The sequence below is a fragment of the Etheostoma cragini genome, chromosome 5 (assembly GCF_013103735.1).
Source record: "Etheostoma cragini isolate CJK2018 chromosome 5, CSU_Ecrag_1.0, whole genome shotgun sequence".
Classification (NCBI taxonomy): domain Eukaryota; kingdom Metazoa; phylum Chordata; class Actinopteri; order Perciformes; family Percidae; genus Etheostoma; species Etheostoma cragini.
Genome location: NC_048411.1, coordinates 27,514,222 through 27,540,423, shown reverse-complemented (window position 1 = coordinate 27,540,423; position 26,202 = coordinate 27,514,222). Strand labels below are relative to the sequence as shown.

The 26,202-nt window shown below is 39.7% G+C and overlaps 3 protein-coding genes across 12 annotated transcripts; 2 read left to right on the top strand and 1 right to left on the bottom strand.

The window, feature by feature from the left end:
• Positions 1-166: 166 nt before the first annotated feature.
• On the top strand, positions 167-25,406 carry nudt12 (nudix (nucleoside diphosphate linked moiety X)-type motif 12). Of its 6 annotated transcripts, XR_004656569.1 has the most exons (10): positions 176-294; positions 2,432-2,646; positions 3,134-3,437; positions 4,293-4,566; positions 4,701-4,868; positions 5,493-5,606; positions 5,699-5,898; positions 7,021-7,284; positions 17,227-17,233; positions 25,395-25,406. XR_004656569.1 is itself a non-coding variant. In XM_034871200.1 (9 exons), exons 3-9 carry the CDS (start codon positions 2,441-2,443, stop codon positions 7,126-7,128), a joined length of 1,374 nt encoding a protein of 457 aa, XP_034727091.1. In that variant the 5' UTR covers positions 186-294; positions 380-422; positions 2,432-2,440; the 3' UTR covers positions 7,129-7,861. The 6 variants fall into 6 exon arrangements, 3 of the variants coding, with proteins under 3 accessions (XP_034727092.1, XP_034727090.1, XP_034727091.1); XR_004656570.1 differs by lacking the exons at positions 17,227-17,233; positions 25,395-25,406 and adding an exon at positions 15,386-15,395; XR_004656568.1 differs by lacking the exons at positions 17,227-17,233; positions 25,395-25,406 and adding an exon at positions 7,438-7,861 and having other exon boundaries at positions 7,021-7,305.
• LOC117944399 (interleukin-6 receptor subunit beta) lies at positions 8,318-19,875 on the bottom strand. 3 transcript variants are annotated; one of them, XM_034871174.1, is made up of 15 exons: positions 19,584-19,874; positions 18,924-19,028; positions 18,115-18,226; positions 17,734-17,867; positions 17,395-17,528; positions 16,484-16,643; positions 16,187-16,269; positions 15,576-15,798; positions 13,383-13,583; positions 12,866-12,967; positions 11,955-12,095; positions 11,722-11,847; positions 10,995-11,079; positions 10,521-10,602; positions 8,318-10,062 (listed from the first exon to the last, which is right to left on the bottom strand). In XM_034871174.1, exons 1-15 carry the CDS (start codon positions 19,654-19,656, stop codon positions 9,559-9,561), a joined length of 2,265 nt encoding a protein of 754 aa, XP_034727065.1. In that variant the 5' UTR covers positions 19,657-19,874; the 3' UTR covers positions 8,318-9,558. The 3 variants fall into 3 exon arrangements, with proteins under 3 accessions (XP_034727065.1, XP_034727066.1, XP_034727067.1); XM_034871175.1 differs by lacking the exon at positions 12,866-12,967 and having other exon boundaries at positions 19,584-19,875; XM_034871176.1 differs by lacking the exon at positions 10,521-10,602 and having other exon boundaries at positions 9,793-10,062; positions 19,584-19,875.
• Positions 20,922-22,390, top strand: LOC117944422 (T-cell ecto-ADP-ribosyltransferase 1-like). 3 transcript variants are annotated; one of them, XM_034871221.1, is made up of 3 exons: positions 20,934-21,101; positions 21,153-21,342; positions 21,452-22,390. In XM_034871221.1, the coding sequence occupies exons 2-3, from the start codon at positions 21,274-21,276 to the stop codon at positions 22,061-22,063; spliced, it is 681 nt and encodes a 226-aa protein (XP_034727112.1). In that variant the 5' UTR covers positions 20,934-21,101; positions 21,153-21,273; the 3' UTR covers positions 22,064-22,390. The 3 variants fall into 3 exon arrangements, with proteins under 3 accessions (XP_034727111.1, XP_034727112.1, XP_034727109.1); XM_034871220.1 differs by having other exon boundaries at positions 20,922-21,343; positions 21,456-22,390; XM_034871218.1 differs by lacking the exon at positions 20,934-21,101 and having other exon boundaries at positions 21,142-21,342.
• Positions 25,407-26,202: the final 796 nt, after the last annotated feature.

The following is a 26,202-nucleotide window of genomic DNA, read 5'->3' as shown; positions in this document are numbered from 1 at the left end:
TAATATAAGTTTAATACAGGGGTGGAGTGTAACTAACAGTAATAATAATACATCTACAAGAAAGAAAAACAATAAATCAATAGCTGACGTTTTCCTCTTACCCGTTTTCATTTTTGTCACCAAGAATAATATACAGCCTATTGTCGCTGTAACACACAGAAATACTCTAGTTTAATGAGCACCTGAAGGCAGCACAGTAGCAGAGGTCGTTGCTGTTGCTCTTGAACGCAGCTCGTCACATTTGATTAGACAACTGCTTTCAGACAGGAGAAACTGCACGGAGCTGAAGACAAGGTGAGTTTTTAAATTGTATTTCTTTATTATTGTAATGTGTTAATGTCTTCCATTGACTACGAATAAACGGTGACGTTACTTCCAGGACATAGACGGAGCCAGAGAGCGAGAACAGATTTCATAAACTAGTCTGCAGTTTGACGTTACTGTAACGTTAATCGGATCCACGCTGCTGTGTCAGTTTGATTTCCAGCTGGGACAGATAGATACATAATATAACAGTCAAGCTGCTTTACCTGCTGTAGACTTTGTACCGAGTAGTATTGACTCTAAACACATTAAATGAAACCAGAAGGTTGTAGTGAAAGCTGCATAACTAGCAGTAACGAACTTGTTTTACAAGCTAGCGTCTCTTTGGTAAGCTGCCTTTTATAACGTTGTATGCGTTTGATTTGATAGGCGTAACGCAAGAATGATTGACAGCTGCTGCGCCAATAGGGGGAGGCAGAAAATAGGCTATAAAAAGGCAAAGTCTACTTTAACAGTTTAACACAATATGGGGAATGAGAAATAGACAACCATTGAACTTTCCCTGTGTGCGTTCCCAGTGTTATAACAAGGCAATTACAAGTTAGTTTTCTGGAGTGTATCTTTAAATATGCAAATCAGGCACATTAAATATGGGCTAAGTTTCATACAATTCAGAACAGAAATCCAAACACTCCAAAATTGTTTTATTTTCTAGTTAACATATTTTAGTTTTTACAGAGGGAAATTTAGAGATCACTCAAAAAAAAAAACGTTAACGAAAACGTTCAAACGTGCAAAATTTTTTGCACATTTATTGTAAGATAAAAATTAAAAGCTAAAATATCACAAGTATTCAAACCCTTGACTTAGGACTTAGTTGAAGCCTTTTTGGCATTGATTACAGCCTCCAGGCTTCCTGCTGCCTCCACCATTCTTCACACGAGGGCCTGGTTTCCTCCAGACACAACATTTAAAAATCAATGCCAAACTGTTTAAACGTTGGGGTTCATCAGAAAAGATAATGTTGTTTCTCAGAGTCGGTGTGACGGTCAGCCGTCTGGAAGTTTCCCCACACAGCATCTATGGAGCTCAGCCAAAGTGACTATCAGGGTCACCTCTTGTAACCATAAAGCTCTGGGAGGAGTTCGGCTTGTTCCAAACCTTTTCCAGTTAAGAATCATGGAGGCTAGTGAGCTCTTGCGAACCTTTAATTAAAACAGAAATGGTTTTCTGTGCCTCGACATAACCCTGTCTCGGAGCTCTGCAGGCAGTTCCTTCCACCACATGGCTTGGAGCGTGTCTGCTGTGAGACCTTATATAGACGCGCGTGTGCCTTTCCTAATTGTCCAATCACAGCTAGACTCTGATCAAGGTGTAGAAACAAGTCAAAGACAATCAAGAGAAATTGGAGGCACCTGAGATGGACTTCAAATGTCAAAAAGTCTAAAATCTCACGTCAATATGATATTTAACTTTTTTCTTTTTGATACATTTGCAATAATTTCTGAAATCATGTTTTTGTACAAATAGGGAATTCTTTCTGAATGCACTTTATGTGACAGTTTTTATGTAGATAGTCAACTCCACAGAATGTTTGTGAAGGATAAAGTGTTTGAGAAATTTCTCCTACATTTTAAATTAAATAAAGTCTTTGAAACGCGTCTTGGATCAGCAAGTAAATGCATCTTCACAAAGTTAAAAATAGGGCTGTTTTGACATGATGAAAAGTTTTTAACTTTTTAGAGATATGTGGTTCTTACAGGACAGCGATGCTACAAACATATGATGATTTTATAAGATTATATTATTAGATTAAACTACCCATCAGTATATGAAAGGGTTAGCATGAGCATAACCTTAAACATCTACAGCAATAAAATGCAACATGCACATTAACGCAGCAGGAATATTAATTCAGAAACATCAGATTTAAAAGGAACACAGCTACAGGGAATACTTTTAGCACAATTAGTACTTTTAGTTGTCATACTTTTAGCACATTCTGCATATAATACCTATATACTTTTACTTCAGTAAGATTATATATGCAGGACTTTTACTTGTAGTGAAGTATTTTTAATGTGGTGTTAGTACTTTATCCTTTAACTGCAGTTAAGTTTTTTTTTTTTTTTTACATTGTGTACCAAATCTGTTGTTTGTTTCCCAGGCAGCCAGAATGACGAGTCTCCAGCTGACTGCCAAGGAGGACATGTTGGAGAGGTTTCTGGATGCTTCAGCCAGAGGAGACCTGACCCAGGTGTCCACGCTGCTGTCCCACGTCCCCTCGCTCATCAACCAGACGGGATACAGTGGCTGGACGGGGCTGATGCTCGCCGCTCGCAACGGACACTACAATGTGGTGGAGGCGCTGCTGTCGCATGGGTACAAAGACCTGAGATCAAGAAACACACATTAAAACATTACTTTACTCACGACGTGATTTAGAGTATAAAATACTAACCCTTAGAAAAGACGACTGTAAAAAGTTACCCTTTTAAATCAAAATTTTGACTTTAGTTGGATTATCAATTTAAAGCTGCATTAATGCTGCAGACGTTTGGCCACTAGAGGGCAGAAGAACTCCATATAAACAAAAATATCTGGATAACATGTCTTACTTTGGTGATGAAGTAATGTACATAGAGCAAGTTCTTGAAAGTACTTTTAAAGCAGTTTTCCAGCTAAGTGCGTTAACAAAGAATTGCAGGTCACATTTCTAAATCATTGACCAGTTTAATTATAATTTTTATTTGCCAGGTTAATATAAATGGGCATAGATAGTTGTCCGTAGCATTGTGTTCCCCCTCACTTCCTACACTTTTTGCTTCTCCTAAAATCTCATATCTCCTCTCGTTTTTTGATCTTCAAGCTGCGACAAGTTCTCAGTGAACAGCTCGTCACAGACTGCATACGATATCGCCAAGTTCTGGGGCCATAGACACATCTCCAACCTGCTGGGCCGGACGGACGACGGCAGCCGGAGAGTCCTGCCGGGCTCCGACACCCACCGGCAGGAGAACTACTTCAGCAGAGAGACGCTGGACCGGCTCAGTGCCAAGAGGACAGACGCGGTCTGGTTGGAGGCTAAGCAGAGTGACCTAGACACAGTCTACGTCCTGTTCTCCAACCTCAGCCCCATGGTCTGCAGCTCCCAAGAGGACGACAACGCAGGGGTGCGTGGCTGAGAACAAATCTCATTTTTTTTATGTTAAGCTGCTTCACGTGGTTGTAAATGAACTCTGACAATTTCAGCGTATTCAGCTGTACACATCTAAAAAAAAAAAAAAAATCAGCAAGCATTACAGAAGCAACAAGCAGAATGTTATAACGTTAAAGACTCAGTGATAGCAAATAAATGCTTATGGTTATGTTCTCGTAAACAACTTAGTATGAAAAGAAATTCTCCCAACGGACAGCCAATTTTTAAGGATACATGCAGACGTGATCAGGCTCTGGTTGTACTGGGCAGCTTCCAGGTATGAATGTGTGGAACTGTGTGAATGTGAATAGAGCGTTCCTGTAAAGGAGAAGCTGCATCCCAGTGAACCTTCCCTGAATAAATAAAGGTTAAATTAAAAAAAAGGATAATGGAAGTCACATGTGATGAATAAGATCTAAGGACTTAAAAAGCTAGCTGCAGATGGTTAACATCTAAGCAAAGGGATTGTCCAGAACAGTGAAGTGCAACACGATCTGCGTAAAGCAGTAGCCTTGTATCCGTGATTGATGATGAAATGTAATATATTAACAAAAGTGTTAAATCCAATTTGGAATCAAATGTAAGATAATGTTAGGATACATAGATTGAAATGCCGTAGTGAGATCAAGGTGGATTAGTCCTTATTTAAACCTTTGTTCTAAATCAGTGCATGCTTGGAAAAATGAACCTTCCTGTCATTTCAGTGGTGTAATGTTATTAGTCTACAGCCCACAGATATTAAAAGTGACATTGTTGGCCAGTCTGATTTTTTTTTTTCCAACAAATATTGAAGTTGTTATCTAATGATTGTGATTCTAACTCTTAACAGGGTGAGACCAAGCTGTGTCGGTTCAGATATGAGGCGGTCAGAGACCTTCTCCAGAAACCTGCGACTGTGCTCATCTTCCTCGGAGTGGAGAAGAGGAAAACACTCTCCTCCTCCTCGTCTCAGAAAGTGGATGGCGACCAAGAGCCTCCTGCTTGGTTTGCCATCAACACCGATGAAGTTGCTGCCGAACTTCTCAAACGCTGCAGAGAAAGGAACTGCTCCTTCCCAAAGACGCCCAACAGAGACCTGCTGAAGCTCAGTGAGGAAGAGGCCGGTAAGGAAGACAGTTCTTGTTTTTTCTTCAGACGCATCTTTTTCTGGTCTGGATTAATACCCCTGATTTTATATGACTCCCACGTTTCATTCAATATTCCTGAATGAACTAACTGAGTAATCTTGGTCCTGCAGGAGTTGTGGCCCAGGCTCGGTCGGTGTTGGCCTGGCACAGCCGCTACAGCTTCTGCCCGACGTGTGGCAGCAGCACCAAGCTGGAGGAGGGAGGATACAAGAGGAGCTGCCTAAACCTTGACTGCAGGAGTCTGAAGGGGGTTCACAACACGTGCTATCCACGAGTCGGTACGCTGCCCCACCCCCAGCTCACCTACCTGCCTTCCATTAAAAATATCAATACAGTAGAACAGCTGTGTTTAAAAATTACATAAAAAAACACACATTTTATCTCAATGGATATGCGCGTTTAAGCTGATAAAGGTGTGTGAAAAACTTTTCGCATATGACCACACAACCCAACTCAAACAAACTGGACCATCTGGTCTGCGGCGGAACGTCAGCTCAATCCAGAGATCAAACTACGAGCTTTTAACTGCAGCAACCTTAAGATACGCTGTTGGAGCTGGAACTAACCTGGCTGCTGGCTGTGTCCTCACTCCAATTACAGGGCCTCGAAAGAGTACTGTATTGTCTTTTCGTCACTACCTCCCTGAGTCGGGAGCGGGTATTTTGCGCGCCTACTTCCTTCCATGGATGTGGTAGCCATTTCTCAGGCTCCCTCTCCGGAATCGAACCAATGATTCCCCGTTACCCGTGGTCACCAGCGTAAGCACAGAAAGTACGACTGAAAGTTGATAGGTCAGCGATCGGCTCGAGGTTATCTAGTGTCACCAAAGCTGCCCAAAGGCGTGAAAGCACGCTTAAAATATGAATGGTTGTAAATTCATCTCCTCTGTCTTGTTTTGTCAGACCCCGTGGTCATCATGCTGGTGATCCACCCGGATGGAAACCAGTGTTTACTGGGAAGGAAGAAGATCTTTCCGGTTGGCATGTTCTCCTGTCTGGCTGGATTCGTAGAGCCTGGTAACCAACACAGACACACAAACACACACACATTGCATCATTGCACACTGCAACATCTAAATGCCTGAACCCAAACCTCACCTCTCCTGCAGGGGAGGTGATGGAGGAGGCGGTGAGGAGGGAGGTGGAGGAAGAGAGCGGCGTGAAGGTGGGACCGGTTCAGTACGTCTCCTGCCAGCCCTGGCCGATGCCTTCTAATCTCATGATTGGCTGCCTCGCTGTCGCCATATCAACTGACATCAAAGTAGACGAGAATGAGATCGAGGAAGCTCGGTGGTTCCCACGACAACAGGTACAAATAATAAATTCTACTAAGGCACTCAGTCAATCAATCAATCAATCAATAAATCAATCAATCAAACTTTATTTCTAAAGCCCATTTAAAAACAACCAAGTTGACCAAAGTGCTGTACATTGACATGAAACAATAAATAGACAATACAACACCAGACAAATACAACAAGCAGATCTCATGCCGGATTAAAAGCCAAGGAATAAAAATGTGTTTTAAGTCGCATTTAAAAAGCGGAAGGCTGGGGGAGGGAGGGTAACATTTTAAAAAGCATTTATTATATTTCTTTAGCTAAATCATGTAAACAAGGCAATGCGTTTTTGCCATGAGGCCTTCATCAAGGCAGGTATATACTTCAAGTATATACCATAAACTTTACCTGACTGAGTGCCTCAGTGTCCTTAAACCCTTGTACACTTCCTCCAGCTGAAGAGCACCGGAGGGACACACTTTCTACACACCCGAGCAGCACTCCATGCACACTGCATTGTGACTGAATAAACTGACTGAACAACTTTTACTATTAGCACAACTACCAGCCATACTGCTACTAATAATGATCCTGATGGCAACCATTATAGTTTATAATTGACCTTAGCTCCATTTAAGGCTGATTCATAACGGCACGTAGGCTCTACGGAGAGCCGCGACGTGTTATTACATTTGTAGGAAGGTGCGCGTCATGCCATGCCGTAGGGTTTGGCGCAGGTTCTGTATCTATGGATCTACAGAACCATAAATCAAGCATAAGTAGGAATTTACCCACTTAGAGAGCTTTTAGACATATTATTTTGTTATACTTTCAGCTATATATCCTAATTTCATGACAATTTAAACATATTCTGCTAATTAAACTGAAGAAAACAGGAATTCTACAGAACCCAAGGTATGTCAACACGGGTAAATCTGAAACTGCATCTTTTTCTCCCTGAACCGTCCAGCCCCAACCAGGCGGACATTAAAGTCTGCATTAAAACGCGCTGTAGTATTGATGAGGGACTGCAGGAGGAAACATTAAAGTTTAGACAATTGATTTTTCATTGTGAACAGAGATCTTAAGGAAAAGAATGCCAGTGTTTAGTCAAACTCTGAATCTAAACTTATTTGGGGTTTTTTGTTCAGGTGATCGAATCATTCAGAGGAGCGAATCCGGCCTTGATCATCCCTCCCAGACAGACCATCGCCCACCAGCTGATCAGACACTGGATCAGCATGAACTCTAACCTCTAAACTGTTGCCCTCCAGATGGGTCTAAAAAAAAAAAACAGCAGGTGTCAGATCTGTTGCTGCTTTATTACAACAGAGCAGCTGCCAGCCAAGGGAATCCCCAGATTCTTCAGGTTGTACACGACGCGGTGCTATAATGTGGGTTGTATTTACTGTCAAGTACAAATCCTTTGAATACACTTATTGTCTGTTGAGTGGTACAGCCTGCAGATGAAGGCAAAGACAGAACCATGCAAAATGGGAATGAGGACAAACAATTCACTCTTACTTGAAAGCAACAGCTGCTTCTGATCTCAGATTAGAACTTACACTTGCAGTGTCACGATGGATCAAATAATAGTGCGAGGTTAAAGGACACTGTTGCAGAAAGATGTCATTTGCAGCTAGACAAAAGCATATATATTATATACATATATACTGGGATATCAAACTATTCCACCCACAATTTTAAGCAAATCTAGACATACAATTTGAACTTCACCATTCATCAGTATCACAGCGTTTAAGTTTCAGCTGATTGGTTTCTTTGTCAAATGTCAGCCATCTTCACAAATTTATTAAATGTCGTTGAAGAAATCTAAGCTATGAAAATAAATTGTTTGATTATAAAATCAAAACAAGTTGCATTCTCCCATGTTAATCTGAAGTTAATGTGTAGTAATGGAAGCTTATTATTTTAACTACTGCGGTCAAAATAACAAAATGGCCGATCACTCGCGCTGATAATTGACGCAATGAACTGGACATCTTAAATTGCTTACAATAACAACTTTCCATTGTCTGTGGCAATATTTTTGTATAACATGGTACTGTGTCAATGTTGCCATGATGTTACCATTTAACTAGCTTCCATAATATTTGTTAATATTAAAATATGTGTCAAACTATTCTGAATTAAGTATTGTGGTGCTGCAGAGACATCCCAGCCTAAAAATCCTATCCTACAGACTACAGAAAAAAAATTGTTGTTTGGTACAGATCATTGCAAAAATCACACATTAAATCATTTAAATTTTCTTTCAACGAAAATAATTTTCTATGAAAATGAGAATAATAATACAAAAGATCATTCACTTCAAAATCGTGAACCATATCGCAATCGCAATATCAGTCAACATTATCGCAATTAGATATTTTCCTCATATCGTGCAGCCCCCATAGCTCAGTGGCAACTCTACACACAAAAATTGGGGTGCCAACACCAAAGGCTCGGTCTCAACACAGCAGAATTGTCCAGAAACAACGTTTTTGTGTCATTCAGAAAGATGCTGCTGTGACCAAATATGTGGAAGCACATATCTCTGTTACTTTGCTACGGTAATGGCGAAATTCTACTGTTTACCTTGTGACAAAAGATAAAATATTGCAAACCACTGTGCAGTGTTTTGACATCTGAAACAAACCTTCAAGATCTTTCACATCTCGCTGGAATCTAAAGTAACCAATGTTTTAACGCAGGTCTGGTCTCAGTGTGAAAGCCTGCTAAGCCTGTCTCTGAGAGTTCTTAAAATGGTCACAAAAAAAGATAATAAACTCTTTTAATTCAGGTGCCACCCAACAGCCAAAGCAATGTGCTTTGGCCCTCCAGTGGTTAAGGAAACCCATTGTACTGAATTTGGTTGCAGTTCCACCAGAGTTCCACTGCGGGTGATTGCGTTCCAGTGCAACATGAATGGGACTCTATGAAGCTAGACGGCTACATTTTTCTCTTTTGCCTGATTGGCGTTGAGAAATCTCAGATTTGATTGTAGTTCTTGCAAGTTCAACATGGATTATAGGTTGAAAGTTGACTGAACGAGTACTTTTGTCCTTTCAATGTGTTATAGGTTGAGTCGTTGACCATAACACACTAGCATTCTGCTAATGAATGCTGATTGGTCAGTGACGGACTGATTACAACCAGAGATCCCGCTTGATGGCATCCGAAGCGGAGCCAGATTGTCAGAGTGAATATTTCTGTGTGGTTTTTAAAACATTAGCAAACCTCTTTCTAGCACGTGTTTTGACAGGGAGAGCCTAACCTGTCCGCCATGTTGTCGATGCGTCGAGAGAAAAAGGAAGTGACTCTGTTTATTTTAAAAGGCTTTTTAGAAGAAAAAAGCCAGCAGAGTGTATTTCCTTAGCCTCCTATTACAAACGCAACATTCAAATTACTTGACAAAAAATTAGATTCTGAGAAAAGTGGATTTTGAGGGGTATAGCTCCATAAACCACCATTGATTCTGCAGTGTGAGTGCCCTCATATGGAACCAGAGTGGAACTGCAATCACTTCAGAAACCGGTAGTATCAGAAGAGTAGAAGTTCTTCCCTTATTAGAAATTCTCTGCTATTTCTCTTACTTTTCTACCTGTGTTTGGCCCGGCATGTTGCACTGAAGTACATTGTCCATAATCAGTCTCACAGATCAGATAAGACCAGTGTCCACTCACTGTTTACACATCCGTTTTCCCCAGAAAGGAAGAAACATACTCAGCTTCACAGGCTAACTGATAAGCACAATGACTGTTTGGAATGAATTCACAAAAATTACATTTCAGTGCAGTTTCCCTAGAAAAACCACTCTCTTCCTTTTTCTGAGGAAAGTAGCTGTTGCCTTCATGTGTCTGATGCAGCAGAGCCGTGTCGGCCACACAGCTGTCCTTATTTAGGCAAACTGTGTCAGGAAGGTGGCAGCTCACTGTGTAGTCAGCGTGGTAGGACTGGAGAGAAACCAGCCGGTCCTCTGTGATCACGGGAGCATCGGAAATATAGTCTGGGTCCAGTTCTAGGCTTGACGGTTTGATGATGAGGTGGCTGATCGATAGCAGAGAGGTGTCTCCACGTAGGTCCTCTGAGGAGGGCTGGGAGTCCGGACAGACCGTGATGAGACTCTTCTGTCCGAGTATGTCTGTCACTTGGAACGCCTCAATATCCAGGAGGTTTCTCTCTGCAGTTTTCTGTTGAGGGGAATAATGGGTTAGATTTTAATCAGGAAAGAGTTAATGGATATAAAGAACCGTTTGAAGCCTTTAAAAACAACAATCTTTGAGGGGTTTAAATACGTGAATGGAACATCATTAAGCATCAATGAAGAGTTGTAAACAGTCCTCCCCCCCCCCCCCCCCCCCCCCCCCCCCCCCCCCCCCCCCCCCCCCCCTAAATTAAATGAAACTAAAGAATAAAATATTGCCCAATTTTGGAGATGGATCCCATAGTCCGCCACCAATAGTAATCAAAGTGGATCATCATTTTTTTTTATAACTGAATACAAGATTAAGCAACATAAGAAACAGGATTGTTTCTGTGACCAAGTTGGATTTGTGTGTAAAGCTGAGTATAGCAGAGCGCTTGATGAACTGGGAATCCACGAGCCAAAACATCAAGAACACCCAAGTTTAAAGAGAACCAAACTCACCAGGTGGTTTGGGTCCATCAGCCACTGGCCTGCCGTACTGCCCTGGGGGCTGGAGATGGGGGGGAAGAAGTACGACTTGTACCTGCACAGTAATGGTATTGCTGGTATGACTTTGTTTCTTTTACTCATTACTATGCTTTAGCCATATCAAGAGTGCATTGGTCTTTACACTGTCCTTTGAGTAATGGTATTATTGATGGATTTTAATTTAATTAAGCAAAAACTCTAAGAAAGTCAAGGCCCATTAATGTGGTTTTAAGGGCTTTTTGAACGAAAACATGACATACGGTTTGTGTTTGATTTGCTTTCAAAATACTGTTATCATTTTTGACTTATTTCTACCTTCCATAACTCCTTTGGACAGCACTGCTAAGTTAGTTCACAAAATCTGGTCAAATCAATCAGCAGCAACAGTAACAGAACAGTGTAGGTGCATGAGCCTTCAGATATGATCATGAGTGTGTGTCGACTCACACAGTCCTGGACAGGATAGAGGTGATGAACACAATGACAGCCAGCAGCAACAGAGGAGTCGCTGTAGCCACCGCTGGCATCTCATCTGAAATTAAACATTCCTAGTTAGCTCGAAGGATTATTGTGTGGAAATGCATTTAATTCTCTACCTGCATTCACACTGTCAATAGCACAGTAAATTAGTGATGGGCAACACTGGGAACTTGTAGAATCCATTGATTCAGCTGTTATGTTATATTTCATTTAAGGTGATTACACAAAATTCAAAGATTATTAGTGATTATTTTATTTTAATTCATAAAGTAAAATATCAAATTCCACTTTTCCGGTGTTCAGATTCAGATGTCAAATGAATTATTTCTTGTTAACATGATGGGAGAAAAAAAAAATCAGTGGCTGGGTTGGTCCAGTGGTAGAGCAGGCGCACCTGTACATCAAGGTTTATACCTCAACACAGAGGTCAAGGGTAAAAATCTGACCTGTGACAATTTCCTGTTTATATATATATTTCTCTCTCACCTAGCTGTCCTGTCAAAATCTAAAGGTGGAAAAGCCCAAAAATAATCTTAAAAAAAAAAAATCAAGAGCCACCCTAAAACAATTCATTGACCCTTCTCATTCCTGTTTATCAAGAGGTGATTATATTTCATCATCCAACTGTTTAAATGTTTTCCAAAATGACATAATTAAATCACATTCTGCTTTTTAAAAAAACAGTGCAACTCACCAAAGTCTGTCCTCACAGGGATGATGTTTCTAGAAACATCATCAGCCAATAGGAGAAGGGAATACTCAGTGTTGGGTTCCAGGTTGTTAAAGGTGAGCTGCCATTGGGGTGGCCACAAAGACAGCGCTGGAGAAGAGTGGACATTCTTTGTATTCTTTCTGAACTTTTCACTAGTAAATCAACAGATTTCCTTTGAACTTTCTAAAAGCAGGGATTAAACTCAGTTAACCTACTTTTGCTCTCTGATTCTTTTGTCAGCATGACTCTGTATCTGTTGACTCTGATTGGTCCAGCCTTCCTCTGCCACACCCACACCACTGTCACTGTGGTTTTGGTCACGCCCCCCACCTTCAGTTGGACCGGCTCCATCAGTGCTGACAAAACACACAAGAAGTTTTCCTGTTAACGTCCATGTGAAGGTTTTCTGTCTTGTCGCGGTGCCCAATATTCCCCGTTAAAAACAATGGACCCAATGAATGCTACACAGTAAATCCCCAATAAACATAACGTCATCTCTGATTCCAATCTCAGCAGACTAAGGTCTAAACACAGACTGGTAAACCCCCCCACCCCAGTATAGGAACAAGATACCTAAACTCAAAGAGAGAGTCTCAAAGAATCATTTTGCATCCCTTTGTAGTGGTTTTAGTCGTTTTGCATGTCGTTTCAGCTATTTTGTGTGTCTTCACAGTCATTTTTGGGTAATTTGTAGTTTTCCTGTGTATGTCTTTGATTGCCAACTATTTTGATAATCTTTCAATCGGCTTAAATAACGGTAAATTAAAAAAATTCTCAGATTCCAGTATTCGGGAAACTGAAGAGCTTTGAGTTGTCGATAAAACAAGACATTTGAGGAAATCATTTTAGGCTTTGGAGCATTTTATAGACCATACAACTAGTTATAAAACTTAATAATCAACAAATTTATCGATAATCTAAAATCTTTTTTTGCCAGAGGAACTATCTTCAGTTTAATCTTAGGCAAGCCAGATTCCCATACTTATATACAAACTTATCTTTCCAGTGAGGTGTTGATAAACGTAATAATGCCAACTTGAATGATGAGGTCTTAGCTGAGGCTGCAGGTTTTACTGGATGAAGTTATTACTTATTGCTTCGTATGAAAGGCTGGATGCATGTATACCTCCCTGCTGCAGACTGGCAGGCAGAAACTGAGGAGGTCCACACTGCTGATGGGGGTAGATGGGGAACACACTGATCAGGTAGGACTCATCAGGGTCAACATCTGTAAACATACCCCATATACTGTAAGTAAACACAGTACATGCTGGGAATATAATATGATGTATATGTTTTTAATATCTATTCACCTCAAATAAAGAGTAAACCAGGGTCCATTGGGGACAGACTTTAATGTAAAATTCTTTTATGTAAAAGCCTTTGATTGTTTTATCTCATTTTAAACGTATACTTTCCTTTTAAGCTGTCTGCGAAGCACAAAGCCCAAAGTATCCAGATATATAGAGATATGTACTGACCTGCCAAAGAAAAATCAAGTGTCAACAATGCATGTCCCTGCTGAAATTGGGACACCATCACACTAACTGATGCATGTTTCGATTAAAACATGCACAACTGAAACATGCAGAATGAGTATCTCCTCTGCATAGTTGGATATTCCAACGGCCAAGTAGTTGTACCTTGTATGACAGTGGAGGTGATTTTGTTGTCCTCTGTGGTCCAGCGGCTGGTGGATGGACGAGTCTCATGGCGCCACTGGACAGCAAGATGACTGACAGGCGGGACAGAGGGCGAGGCTGTGGGACTCTCCCATTGGACCAACAGGCCATTTATAGCAGGGAAAGAACTGGACACCCACAAGCTTGTGACTGACGGGAGAGCTACAGAATGCAACAACAGGATTATGATTAACAAAAACAAGATTATCATTGTGCATTTTTATCACCATGATCAGCATGGACAGCAACATACAAACACAATGTGACTTATCTTGCCTGAGCAAGGAGCGGGTTTTTATCCTGGAAAGGTTGTTCACAGAGACCTATAAATTAACTCAATCATCTCAATATTAAGCAGAACACTTATGCAGATTTAAGCCGTTACCACACAGCCGTGAGTTGAGTGAGACCTCTCACTGTCTTGCACCCTGCACAGTCTAAGATTCATTTTTTTAAATAGCCGATGAAACACATGAAACAAATTTCATTATTAAAGTAAACATTTGATTCGAGAAAAGCTGTGTTGCAGTGAGTGTTATCTGAACATCATGACACTGCTCAGTTGCTTCCTTCTCTGATAGAAAACACACACACACGGGATATTGCATAAGTGAAGAGTGCAAGCTTTAAATCTGATGTTGTCAGTGGATTGGTTAATGCTTGCAGTTGAATGCTGATAGTAATGATTGGCAATCTAGTTCTGACTATTTCAATATTTCCACGCAATAGCCAGTTGTGGTGGAATTTTTAGTAACATCATGTTGTGTCATGATGAGAATTAAAGGAAAGCTTAAACAACATTTATAGGTCACAGGTCAGGGGACGAGGATATTCGGACAGTCTCAGTTAACCAAACCACGTTATGCATTATTATGTTTGTCTCTCTAGCGATTCGAGGAGTCTACGTAGACAGCTGCAGTACAGGGGAATGTTTTGTGTCAGGACTGTCTCCTTTTGGAGTACCCACAATGCTGGAGTCAGTGGGCCAGCCAAACTTTCATACTTTTCAGAGAGAGACAGGCTGAACTTGGACTGAACATCTGTGTTTAGGTGCCTGCAATATCAGGCCCTATATTAAAGATCTGAACAGCAAGTATCAAATGCCAAACGCAAGTAGCTTTGTGGGCGGATCTCGCTGTTGCTATTACACCGGCAGGATAACTGACTCACATAAATGACAACGCAAATCTAAAATTGGTTGGTCTGAAGTAGCTACAATACACATGGGTGTGGTTTGGGCATAACGTGGAATAAACCAATCAGAGCGTCATTCCTATGAAAGCAGGCGCGCTTGGTCTATGGCGGATTGCATAGTGGATTTAATACATCTTAATGTATGCTCTTATTACATCCATGGGCGCACACCAGAAGCGGTTCACAGCTGAGGAGACAGTGTTAATTTTTCTTTTTGACAAAATGTAAATAAAGAAATGTCACAAAAACATGTTATGAATGCATGGTGACATTTTTGCAAAGTAGTCTAACATTAGACTGAGATTACCTAACTATAGACAATGCAGCTCTTCTGTCTCTCCTTTCCCAGGGCATTTGTGGCACCAACACATGCAGTTGAACATCACATCGCCTTAAGTCCTCTAATAGTTCCTCATTTACGTCATCAACACATCCATGATTTATGGAAGTGTAAATCAAGGTCAAATTTGTACTTGTATTTATGTATGGTTTGCAAAAATGGGAACAGCTCGGTCCGTGAAATGAGAGAAGCAAAGTGTATACACTATACATTACGGCCAAGCGTGCCCCTTTAAAATAACATCTGAATAATGCGCCACTGACTTTAAACTAGATTTCTCCTGGTCTGTGGTGGAATTGTTTTCTGAAACTGCAAAATAGCACCAGGGAACGTTTGTGCCGGAACACACCTCCTCATTTTGCTGAACCGCCCACGGGAGCGCAAGTTCATTCCCTAATTTACCTTGGATGCAACTTGGATGCAAAATAAGAATGATAAATTTGATAAAATTGTGCTGAGTGTAAGATAGGGCCCATCGTGGTTAAGCTTTATTGTCTCCTCAATTGAGTATTCATGAAATACTCCTGGGTAAGTCATCAAGGTCTCCTGAAGCTTCTATATTTATGTGAAATGAGTTGTTCTGCTCCTGAGTTTTTCCTTAAGACCAGTGTGCCACTCACTGTTCCGGGCTTGTGTGTCAATCCTGAGATGCGCGGCAGGTCCACAGCCGGCCGTATTGAAAGCGGTAACTGTGACACTGCAGTTCCCCTCTTCCACCACCAGGAACGCCGTTACGTCCGTAACATTTTGAATTATTCTTTCCTGCAGTTGCTGCTTCTTCACTGGCTTGTAGCTCACCTGGTATCCAAGGACACGACCTCCGGCATCACGGAGGTCAAGTTCCTGCAGGCAGACAGGACATTCCCAAAAGGACATTTCATACCACTTTTGTTCGAAAACATTTGTTTGGAATTGATATAGTTTCTGTATTTGACACAAAATTAAATTAGTTTTAGTACATTTTTGGTTACTTTGAGTTTTGTATTTGTCAACATCAACAAAGACATTTAGGTTGAAATTGAAGTAATTTTTGTCCTGCATTCTATTCGTTCTCAAATTTGTTATCTTTCTTTTCAAGAACCGTAACGTTAGCAAACTTTACCGACAGACATAATGTGACTGAAACGTGAGATGCTGCTTAATGGTGCAAAATAACGGTGGGGCATGCTGTTGTACTGCTCAGGATTTTTTAAAATTATTTTATACTATAACAAAAAGTATTTCTAAATACCTTCCACATGAGATGAAGGAGAAAAGATCCACCAGAGTCTGTTGTCTCCACTCTGTAACACACCTCTGGAGGCTTGGAGGGCACTAGCAAAGAAAAAACCTAAGTTAACCACAGCTCTTTAAAAATATTGGTTTAATGTTTAATGTAATTGGTTTAGTCTATTGTAGTGTCAATTATCCTGAGAAATATTTAAATATGAATCCATGAAGTCTTCGTCTTAGTTTTTCAATACATTTCTTTCCTGTGAGTTCAGTCCCCAGCATATAATTTAATTCCAGTTTGAATGTAAAGTGTTACCTCTGTCCAGCGTCCTCGTGCTGACGTCAGAACTCCAGTCGCTCCAGATGCCGGAGTCCTCTCTGCAGGCCACAGCAGCTCTGTAGACGGTAAACGTCAGGAGGTCTCTGATTGTGTAGGTCAGTGTCTCATCTCGACGTGCAGGAACATAACCCGGAACCTAGAGAGAAATTGTGAACCGAGAGAATTGAGAACAAAAGAGTAATTGACTTAATGTGGTATTCAGTGAATTTGCTCAAGGGCATTTGGAGCTGTTTTGCAAATGTCAAAAATTCAGAGTTATCAGCTGGGTCCTATTTTTTTCCTTTGCTTTTTACTCAACACTCTCACTATATGTTTGTAAGTTGGGGCTTGTTTCTAAGCCCCAATTTAGAACTTTGCTGTGTGAAGCAACTGTAAAACTCTCTGCTCTCCTTCCACCCAGACATTTGACTTTAATTTTGACTTCCCAGACTTGAATTTGCATTTGGTCTAATAACATCTAGCTCTAGAAAAAGATGGCTCTAAAGTCCAAAACAATGGCAACACTGAAATAAACGAAAGGGTTTGAAGAAGTAGTGGGACAAAGCTGGTATTTCCAAAAAAACAAAAAGGCTTAACTAAGACGTGTACTTTCCAATATGGGTGTGTGTGTGTTCTTGTACTAACAGCATTGTGGGGACTCAAGCTTATTCACACACTCACATTGTGGGGACTCATTAAAACTAGGGACAAGCTGATCCGGAAACGTTTCTTTATTTTAGGGTTAAAGTTCTTTTTTGTGGAGCATGTCTCAACAGAAACACAAGAAATAAAAAAATGGGGAGAGGTGAAATTGTATCAAATAACAATTTTCTAAGCCATACATGTTAGTAATACATGTAATACATGTTAGCCAACAGTGTTTTCATGAGTGTTTGTATGATACTAACCTGGGTCCATGTGTGAGTGTTGTCGACTCTATAGCAAAGCCGACAACAGCCGTTGCCAACATTGCTTCTCCAAGACACAACAATAGAGTCCTCAGTGGAGCCAAGTACAGTTAATACAGGCTGAGAAGGTTTGACTAAGGACAGGAGACAGGGAAACAAGACAACAAAAGAAACGGACACAGCGAGTATTTAAAGACTTGATCAAAATTTCACAATTTTCTACCAAGTACTCTGTCAGTTGTCAAATCTAAAAATTCTTATACTGTAAAATATGGACAATTAGATGGTATTCACAGTCATTACTAGGTAATGGAGTGATCAGAGATTTGGGCCATTCACCTGCATCATAAAGAAATACAGTATGAGGCTGGGACCAGACCTCCCTTCCCATCATGTAGTTTTTGATCCTGGCGGTTACGTTGAGGACAGCTGCTGGGTTGAAGATTCCCTGACAAGATATGATTGTATCTTCGCTGAAAAAAAAAGAGAAAGAGAACGAGGGAAATTAAAACAAGATTACAGCCTGAGAGATTTTTTTTTTTTTTTACATTACACATCTGTTGCTTAATCTTTACACCTTATTCCAACACTTTACTAAATGCACGTTACAAGCTCTTAAGACTGGAGTAGGCTAGTAGCTACAGAACCAATTGCTGGAGACGAGTACAACCTCTAAAATGAATTTCATCAGTAAGCCATCTCCCTATGGTCAGTGTTTACCTGCTGAAGATGAGAGAAACGTCAGGCTCAGTGTAGCTGTTAAACTCCTGACTCCACTCACATGTTATGGAGCTCTGTGATATCTGGTAGCAACAGGACATGTTCAGCGTCTCTGCAGGAAAACAACAGCGAGTTTATGGCAGTGAAAGGAAACTTCACAGGCAACTCCTGTAGTGGACATTCCTGTAGTCAGCACGCCGATGGCATACTCCCTCAAAACTTGGGACATCTCTGGAATAAAACTGCATATTTTAGAGTGGCCTTTTGTTTTGACCAGCACACCTATGTAATAATCATGCTGTTTAATCAGCAATCTTGAAATTCAACAATCTTTGTATGCTACACCTGATGGATTATCTGGGCAAAGGTTCTCAGTAAAACAGATTTTAACACATTTGTGCACAAGATTAAAGAAAAATAAGCCTTTTGTGTGCATTGAAGCAATCCTAGATTTTTTATTTTACACAAAACTGTTTATATTTTTCTTCAGTGTAGATGTTTTTTTTTTTAATTGACTAGTAATGACATTGCTAATGATTTAGGGTAATGCTGCTGACCTAAGTAGCCAGTTGTAAAAAAGTTTCCAGTGTTGTAGTTCATGTAATAACATCAACTTGCGATTTGCAAAGAAACTTTTCTCTACTTTTACATTCTGTGAAGACAGCGGTCCGTCAGTATTAGAACTGTTTCAGAACTGATTTTTAAATGTAATGCTTGAAGAACACAGTTCAAAGGACACTCATTTAGTCCAATGTCTGTTTGATCAGGAACTTGTGTGTGTGTGTGTGTGTGTGTGTGTGTTCAGTCACTCTGTATAGATGCAGGAGGTTGAGGGGCACAGTCTCTGAGGTCAGTGACACACACTCGCTTGTCCTTCTCACACAGCTTCAAGTCAGAGTCCCTCACCATCACCTCTGACACAAACACACAGAAAATAAGACAGTAGAACAAAACCATCACTAAGATGAATCTAATCAGTGTCAGCAACTTGTGTTTGTATATATATATATATATATGTATATGTATATCGGATGGTTTATATAATATGTAATATTTATTTTACATGTACCAATCATAAAAGGGAGACTCTTGGTTGACACATACCACATAAAGCAACAAGGGGTTCCATTTACTGTACATATTTTTAGATTTCTTTTAAGGTGACAGAAGTCCACAAGTTTGGAAACCAACATATACATTTACAGTGTGGCATTGTTATTTTTACTGAAGTAAATTATATTCACCACTGGACCTCACTCCAACAACACTGACATACAACAACAACTCTGCATGTTTGGAAGCTTAATCTAAGTCCCTTCCTTTAAACATATCCAGATCGACCACAAATCATATCTGGGAAACGGAAAACCCCGAAGCCCTGACGATTTAACATTTGAATAAGTAGCTATATTAAATATAAGGCTTTTGTTATGTTATGTAAGTGTTGTCTCATGGTGTGAGCAACTCACCATCAGAAAACACACAGAGGAAGCTCATCACAGTCCACGTAGCAAGGTGCAGTTTTGAAGACCAAATGTTCATCTTACTGTAATGGTTTTAAATGACTATATAATCAAACGACCAGCTCATTTCACAAGCCTCCATTCCTTTTCTACACCTGCTATTTCCCTCTAAAGAACTAAAGACAGAGAACGTGTTATTTTCATGTGCGATGTGATTAAGATGTGAGCGGTGGAGGAGGAAACCAGCAGATGAAGTCAGACTGAGCAGCCGAGGTCTGTGGGATCAGGAAGTTGCTTTATAACACCCATAAATTCATCAAATGTGTGTGTGTGTGTGTGTGTGTGTGTATGTTAGAACTAGGCAAGTAAGGAAGTCTCCAGGAAATGGTAAGTCAATGTAATGTCTTCTAAAGAGATGAGTGTGTGTGTTAGGATTCAAATTTCAATGAAATGTCCACACGGCCTCCCGTGAATATTGACCTGAACTCCACTGCGAGGACCAGAGCATTAAAACATATCTGCATTTTACAGTTATATAAAACATCTTGAGTGATTTTCCTCACTTTTACATAAGCATGTAAGAAAACAAAACTGAGTAGGACATGTTAGTGTTTAAATCAGTTTTGTTTTGTAAAAGACTGTGTGTGCAGGGAAGAAGCTATGAATAATAAGTTAGTGTTGTTGTCAGTACTCTCTGGTGGACAAGATATGTAATGAAAGCACTACCTCTCATATCTCTGTCAGAGTATAGGTACGGTTGGTGATAATGACATGCTTGATGCAGTTGCAGAATCTCTGCTTTGTTTTAATGCCGGTTGGCTCTCTTTAGTAGCTAACTCTCTACCTCGCTCGTCCACATACTGTTACTGTGCAGGTGGGCGCTCGTTGAGCCTCTAATTTCAACCAGCTGACAGTTGTAAAATAGAATTAAAACATACACACTACACACCGACACACACAGATGAATGGTGGAGGAAGATAGATTCACTCTAGTTAGATACAGAGTGCACTTTAAAATATATACATATACACAGTATATGTATTTATATATATATATATATATATATATATATATATATATATATATATATATATATATATATATATATATATATATATATATATATATATATATATATATATATATATATATATATATATATATGTATATTACTGTTAATTTAGGGGGGCTTAGGAACATTTTAGGGGAGCTTCAGCACCCCTAAAATAGGCCTAACAACGTCCCTGCATTTACTGCTGTAACAGATTTGAATACTTGTTCACCTGCACTTTGCTGGAAACTTTTTTGGAAGCTGCTTTTTGAGAGATACTAGCCTATTATCATCTTCACAAAATAAGACATTATAAATAGTATGTTCTGTTCCAGTTCAAGGCAGCAGTTCTCAACAAGAAGAGTTTTAAGGCTCTCTTTTGTCATAGAGTTGTGAAGCCATTACTTTACCATTTTTGGTCATGTCTATCTTCAATAACCCACTCTTCCTTATTAAAGGAGTGTAATAACATGTTTTACTGTATCTTACACCCACTTTTTCACTTCCTTAATTGTATCTTAAGTAGGCCTATACTGTACCCAGACCGTGTTGTCCCATTGAAGGGTCTTTCTGCTCGACTCAACAAGTTGCCAGAGATTGTTTTATCTAACAGCGGTGTCTCCAGGTTTCTGCTTTGGTGGAAGATGGCAATTTTGTCAGTAATTTTGGCAGCAGTGCTTCTCGCTTATGAAGTCTCTACAGGAATTCTAATGGTAAGGTTGCTTCGTTATTAGTGCTGTGTAATGAAATGCTTGATTACGTCCGTAAGATGACCAGAAAACAACGTTAATTGTTCTCAAAATGTCTATTATTTCCTAGAAGATGCCCAGTAAATCTGGTGCTGTAGCTGGGGAAAACGATGTGCTTCCACTGGACATGGCTAAAAACTCTGTTGACGACATGTACGAAGGGTGCAAAGATAAAATGAAGAAGAAGGCAACACAGTACCTGATGAATGAGAAGAACAAAGACAAAAACTTCAAAGAAGTCTGGGACAGCACAAAGAAATATGTACTCGATAAATTTAAGAAAGGGAAAACCAATTTACTACAAAAGGATCAGCTTGTAGCTCTTTATTATTACACTTCTGGCAAAGACAAAGCGTATCTTGATTTTAACAATAAAGTTCGAACCCAGAGATCTGAGTATAAGACCAAATTCGGGTATCACGCACTTCACTTTTACTTGACTACTGCCATTCGTACTCTTCAAAAAGAAAAAAAGATGAATAAAGAATGTCTCACTGGCTACCGCAGAGTTGACATGTACTTTAGCCAAGATGTTACAAACCAAGAGATTCGCTTTGGCTCTTTCACCTCAGCCTCAATGGGTCGTTACCTCAACAACAATACGTTCGGAGACAAGTCATGCTTTGAGATTATCACCTGCATGGGAGCAGATATCTCCAATTATTTGAGGTGTACTATAAAGTGAACAGTACAGAGTTACCTGTTTCCAATTTGAATTGTGCTCTTTTTAAGAAGTAAACACTTTCACACGTTTAACATACAGTTAACAAAACATGTAGGCCTACACTTTAGGATGGACCATTTTAAGTTCTGCAAATGATCTTTAATCAAGATTAATGGGAATGAGGATTTATTTGTTAACAATAACCTTTCTCGACAATCTCAGATTGAGATGTAGATTTTCTACTGGACAACAAGTGTTCAGAATCAGAATCAGATTTATTGGCCAAGTATACCTACATACACAAGGAATTTGACTTTGGTAGGTGTTAACTCTCTATACATTCAACAAACAGACATGAAGTAGTAAACATAGACAAAAGGTAATATAGATATTGTGCATAGACTTGTGAGTGAACTTGGAGCGTCTTCTCTCTGCAGTTTGTTTGCCTGAATAACTGAGCACCTCCATGTCTTAACAGGTGCTCCAAATCAGTGAAAATGACTGATCAGGTGCAAAGCAGCCAGTTTGCTGCTGCTGGTGCACTCTGGGAAGTGCAGTTCTATGAGAGAGCATCCTTCCTGAGATTCAGCTTAACACATACTGTACAATTGAGGCAAAAATACACACATAGGCACACATCAACATAATAGACAAAAATACAAATAAGACAATATCAAAATAAATACACATGAAGTGGGATGTAAAGTGTAAAAAGTAATAGTGCAAAGTTCTGTGCAAGATATTGGAATGCGTTTACGTGTTTAAGAGAAATGAACATGAGCTCCATAAAAATTAACCTTTATTTGTGTTATTGGTAACTGGATGTGTATTAAAATGTGTAAACGAACAAAAAAAATGTAAATGTTGTAATACATTGTATTATTGCCCATATAATCTGTATTTAAATTGAATGCATAACCTCTCCTAAATACAAAGTTACTGTATGAAAACTGTCTTTAAAATAATTATAAAAAATAAATAAAAAAACACTTGTGTTCACAAGTTGTGCATGTTCATCGAATGTTTTAACACCTCGGTTTCTAACAGCTACAAAAGGAGAAGCTCTGAGTTCATCAAAAAGTTCACATGTTGACGAGTCTTCTGTCACAAAGCTTGATTGTGTCCAGTCAGATTTCTGAGAGGACTGACTATATGTCTGAATGGTCTTTGATGCTTTTAGGTTGTAGAAAGTCCTCTTTATAAATCAATTATAGTTAGTACATGTGTACCTGGAGATTAAATATAGTTTGAGATATTGCGCGCAAAAAGAAGAAAACTCATATTGAAGACTCTGAGTGTAAAAAGACAAATGGAGCCAGAAAACAGGACATTTAAACACTAAAAGATATTTCATATTTGACTACACTTTGCTGGAAACTGGGCATTTAAAACATCATTAAATAGGCATTGGTAAGGTAGCAGATCGTTTCATGTGTTCAGTTCAAGCTTATCTCAACAAGAGGAGACGTTTTGTCTCTTTTACATGGAACGCTGTAAGTCTGCTTTGACTTTAAATGTAATTTGAATGTGTACACTAAGGATGTAGAACGGTGAAGATAAGACCTCATGGTCAATGTCATAAACCAGCTCCAAGATCTGACATAGGAAACAAAACTACACATAATTAATTGGTACAGTTAAGGAGTCCATCATAACTGGTAAAGATTACAATACAACCAAAACATCAGCATAGAGTTTGTGAACCTGTCTGTTAGTGACATAAGACAAACAAATACAGATTCAGAGGGCTGGAAACAGGTTTAATATCCTGTGCGGCTGTAGTCAATGCTATGCACCTGTAACCCAGTCAAGGAAAGGGTTAACAGAAACAGTTTTAGTTGTGCCAGACTCCCGCCTTTGGCTGACACTATCTCGTCTGTCAGAGGGAGAGCAGGAGACGGTTGTGAAGTTTAACGTTGGTAGTCCCCAGAGAAGAAGTTGGTTAATTTCATGGTGCAGACTAGAACCCAAATTGCTAAATGTTCTGTATTACTGTGACCAAATCTAGTGTTGTGGGGAGGCAGGAGAAGGAGGACCAAGATGCATGTTGGCGGGCAAACACAGGATAATTTGAGAAAACAAAAGGAGCAATCCACAAGGGCAAAAACTGTCCAAAGAAAAGTCACAGGGAGCACTGGGAAAAGGCCAAATCCAAGAAACACAAGAAGTCCAAAAATTCAAAGGGAAACAGGCACAGAGACATTCACAGCAACAGCCAGAATGGACAAATCGACAGGACACACAAACTGGAATGATCTGACAAGAGACAAAGGGGACACAGGGGTTAAATACAAGAGGTAACAAGGTAATGGGGAACAGGTGACACGTCAGGTGAAACACATTAGGTGTGTTGTTTCTGCCAGCAGCTCGGATACGTGTCCGTGCTCACCGTCCACTGTTGGGACACAGATGCTGTCCGTTCCGTCTCTGGCTCGGACCACGGGGACAGAGACAGGACAGCGCAGCGTCATAACTCCTGGAAATTATATCCATCTCGCAAATGTATCTGTCTCTGTAGTCATCTCAACCATCGAATCCAGCAAGAGGAAATAATATTTACAGCTTTTTCTTTCTCCTGTGAATTCTTAAAAAAACAAAACACCACTTAATGTGTCGGTACTGATAACTCGCGGTACTGAGATTGTAACAAGTGTAATATTACCGAAATTTAGTAAGTAATGCGTTATATTACTGCGTTACAGCAAAAAGGATTACTGTACTGTAACTGTAATTGCGGTACCCCTAACTCTGGTCCTCCAACCTGGATTTATAAGATCGGCCTGTACCATACCCGTTAATATTGATAAATTCATAAATATATAGTCTATGGTCTCAACGAGCAGCCGGTTAAGAGACGGCAGTGAGACGAGATTTAATGATTAAATAAAGTAGTGTGTTCAAACTTATCTCAAGTAGGAGTTGTCTAATGGTAGTTGTACTACAGCATCTATTTAAAAAAAATAAGTATATTGGCAAATCCTGTGGCTGAAATGAGCATCAAAACTACTGTTTACACAGAAAAAGTAATGTAGAAGTATCCTGGCAAAACTTTTCCTCAACCTGTTCTTAAGTTATAAACACAAGAAAGAATTTTGTAATTTACATTAGATGTAGAAAATGACCAGTTTTTTTAATTTAATTTTTTACCTTCCTCACTTGCCTGTCAGGGCTTCTGTATAAAAGTAGCATTTCACAAGACATGTTAGGTTAAAGTAAGATTTAAAGTGAGGGAGAATGCAGAATAAATCCTGAGTTTACTGGTACATCTTTCAAGAATACAGCACATTAACTCGGCGTAATGTCACAAGTCCAAAATAAAAATGGCAAATCTCCAATAAGAAAACCTCACAAGTACAAATTCATTCATTCATTTAACTCTATCTTGTGTTTGTTAAAAGCGTGATCTGTGTCGCACAAATAACATCACGTGTTTGGTAGATGAAAGGTTCTGCTTTCATATTATCTTCATTTATCTCCCCCCCCCCATCTGCTGTTTCACACTTTCTCTTGTTCACACACACTGAAGAAACGGTAGAAAATTACCAAAACCAAACTGCTCCTCATTTATTTAGTTTTTCACTTGCTTTCCTCAGAAGCTAAATTTCAGCTCATTTCCACTCATTTTTTCTTCTTCTTTTAGAAAATGGAAACAAATATTGCCTTGTACAAACATTTAAAAAATGACTAACAGCAAAAATAAAAATAAAAAGAACTGAAAGAAAGTAATGCTGTACAGATTGGTAAAGATGAGTTCTTCCGCTCTGCCTCAGTGCTGCTCATCACACTGCAGACAAATACAGCAGTAAACAAGCTTCTCACACTCTTTCACACACTCACACACACGGCGGGCAGAGGAGTGCACAATTGCTGCTGTGGACAAAAAGGCTAAACACAAGTTCTTTTTTTTTTTCTTGAAGTGAAGTTCAATGATGTTTTTGTCGGGTTTCATGACCGCTTAGAATGTCAAGTTAACGGATGTAAGAAGACAAATTGTCCTGATCAAACACATTCCTTTGCAGTGGTTTTTGCCCGGCAACAGAGAGAAAACAAACAGGTTGCAGCAAAAAATATTTTTGTTATTTACAAGGGACAAGAAATGAAACAAACCCTTTTGTGGGATTTATGAATAAAAATAAAAAAAGAGCTTCACATGCGCATGT

What these genes read in the sequence shown, in the direction of transcription:
- LOC117944399 (XM_034871174.1), bottom strand. Translation starts at nt 19,656, where the DNA reads ATGAACATTTGGTCTTCAAAACTGCACCTTGCTACGTGGACTGTGATG. An exon ending in ACACTCACACATGGACCCAG is followed by an intron (nt 16,644 to 17,394) that starts GTTAGTATCATA and finishes ATTTCTCTCTAG; the next exon opens with GTTCCGGGTTATGTTCCTGC. An exon ending in TGATGGACCCAAACCACCTG is followed by an intron (nt 10,063 to 10,520) that starts GTGAGTTTGGTT and finishes TCCCCTCAACAG; the next exon opens with AAAACTGCAGAGAGAAACCT.
- nudt12 (XM_034871201.1), top strand. Translation starts at nt 2,441, where the DNA reads ATGACGAGTCTCCAGCTGACTGCCAAGGAGGACATGTTGGAGAGGTTT. An exon ending in AAGAGGACGACAACGCAGGG is followed by an intron (nt 3,438 to 4,292) that starts GTGCGTGGCTGA and finishes AACTCTTAACAG; the next exon opens with GGTGAGACCAAGCTGTGTCG. An exon ending in CACGTGCTATCCACGAGTCG is followed by an intron (nt 4,869 to 5,492) that starts GTACGCTGCCCC and finishes TTGTTTTGTCAG; the next exon opens with ACCCCGTGGTCATCATGCTG.
- LOC117944422 (XM_034871220.1), top strand. Translation starts at nt 21,100, where the DNA reads ATGTTTTACTGTATCTTACACCCACTTTTTCACTTCCTTAATTGTATC. An exon ending in CTCTACAGGAATTCTAATGG is followed by an intron (nt 21,344 to 21,455) that starts TAAGGTTGCTTC and finishes CCTAGAAGATGC; the next exon opens with CCAGTAAATCTGGTGCTGTA.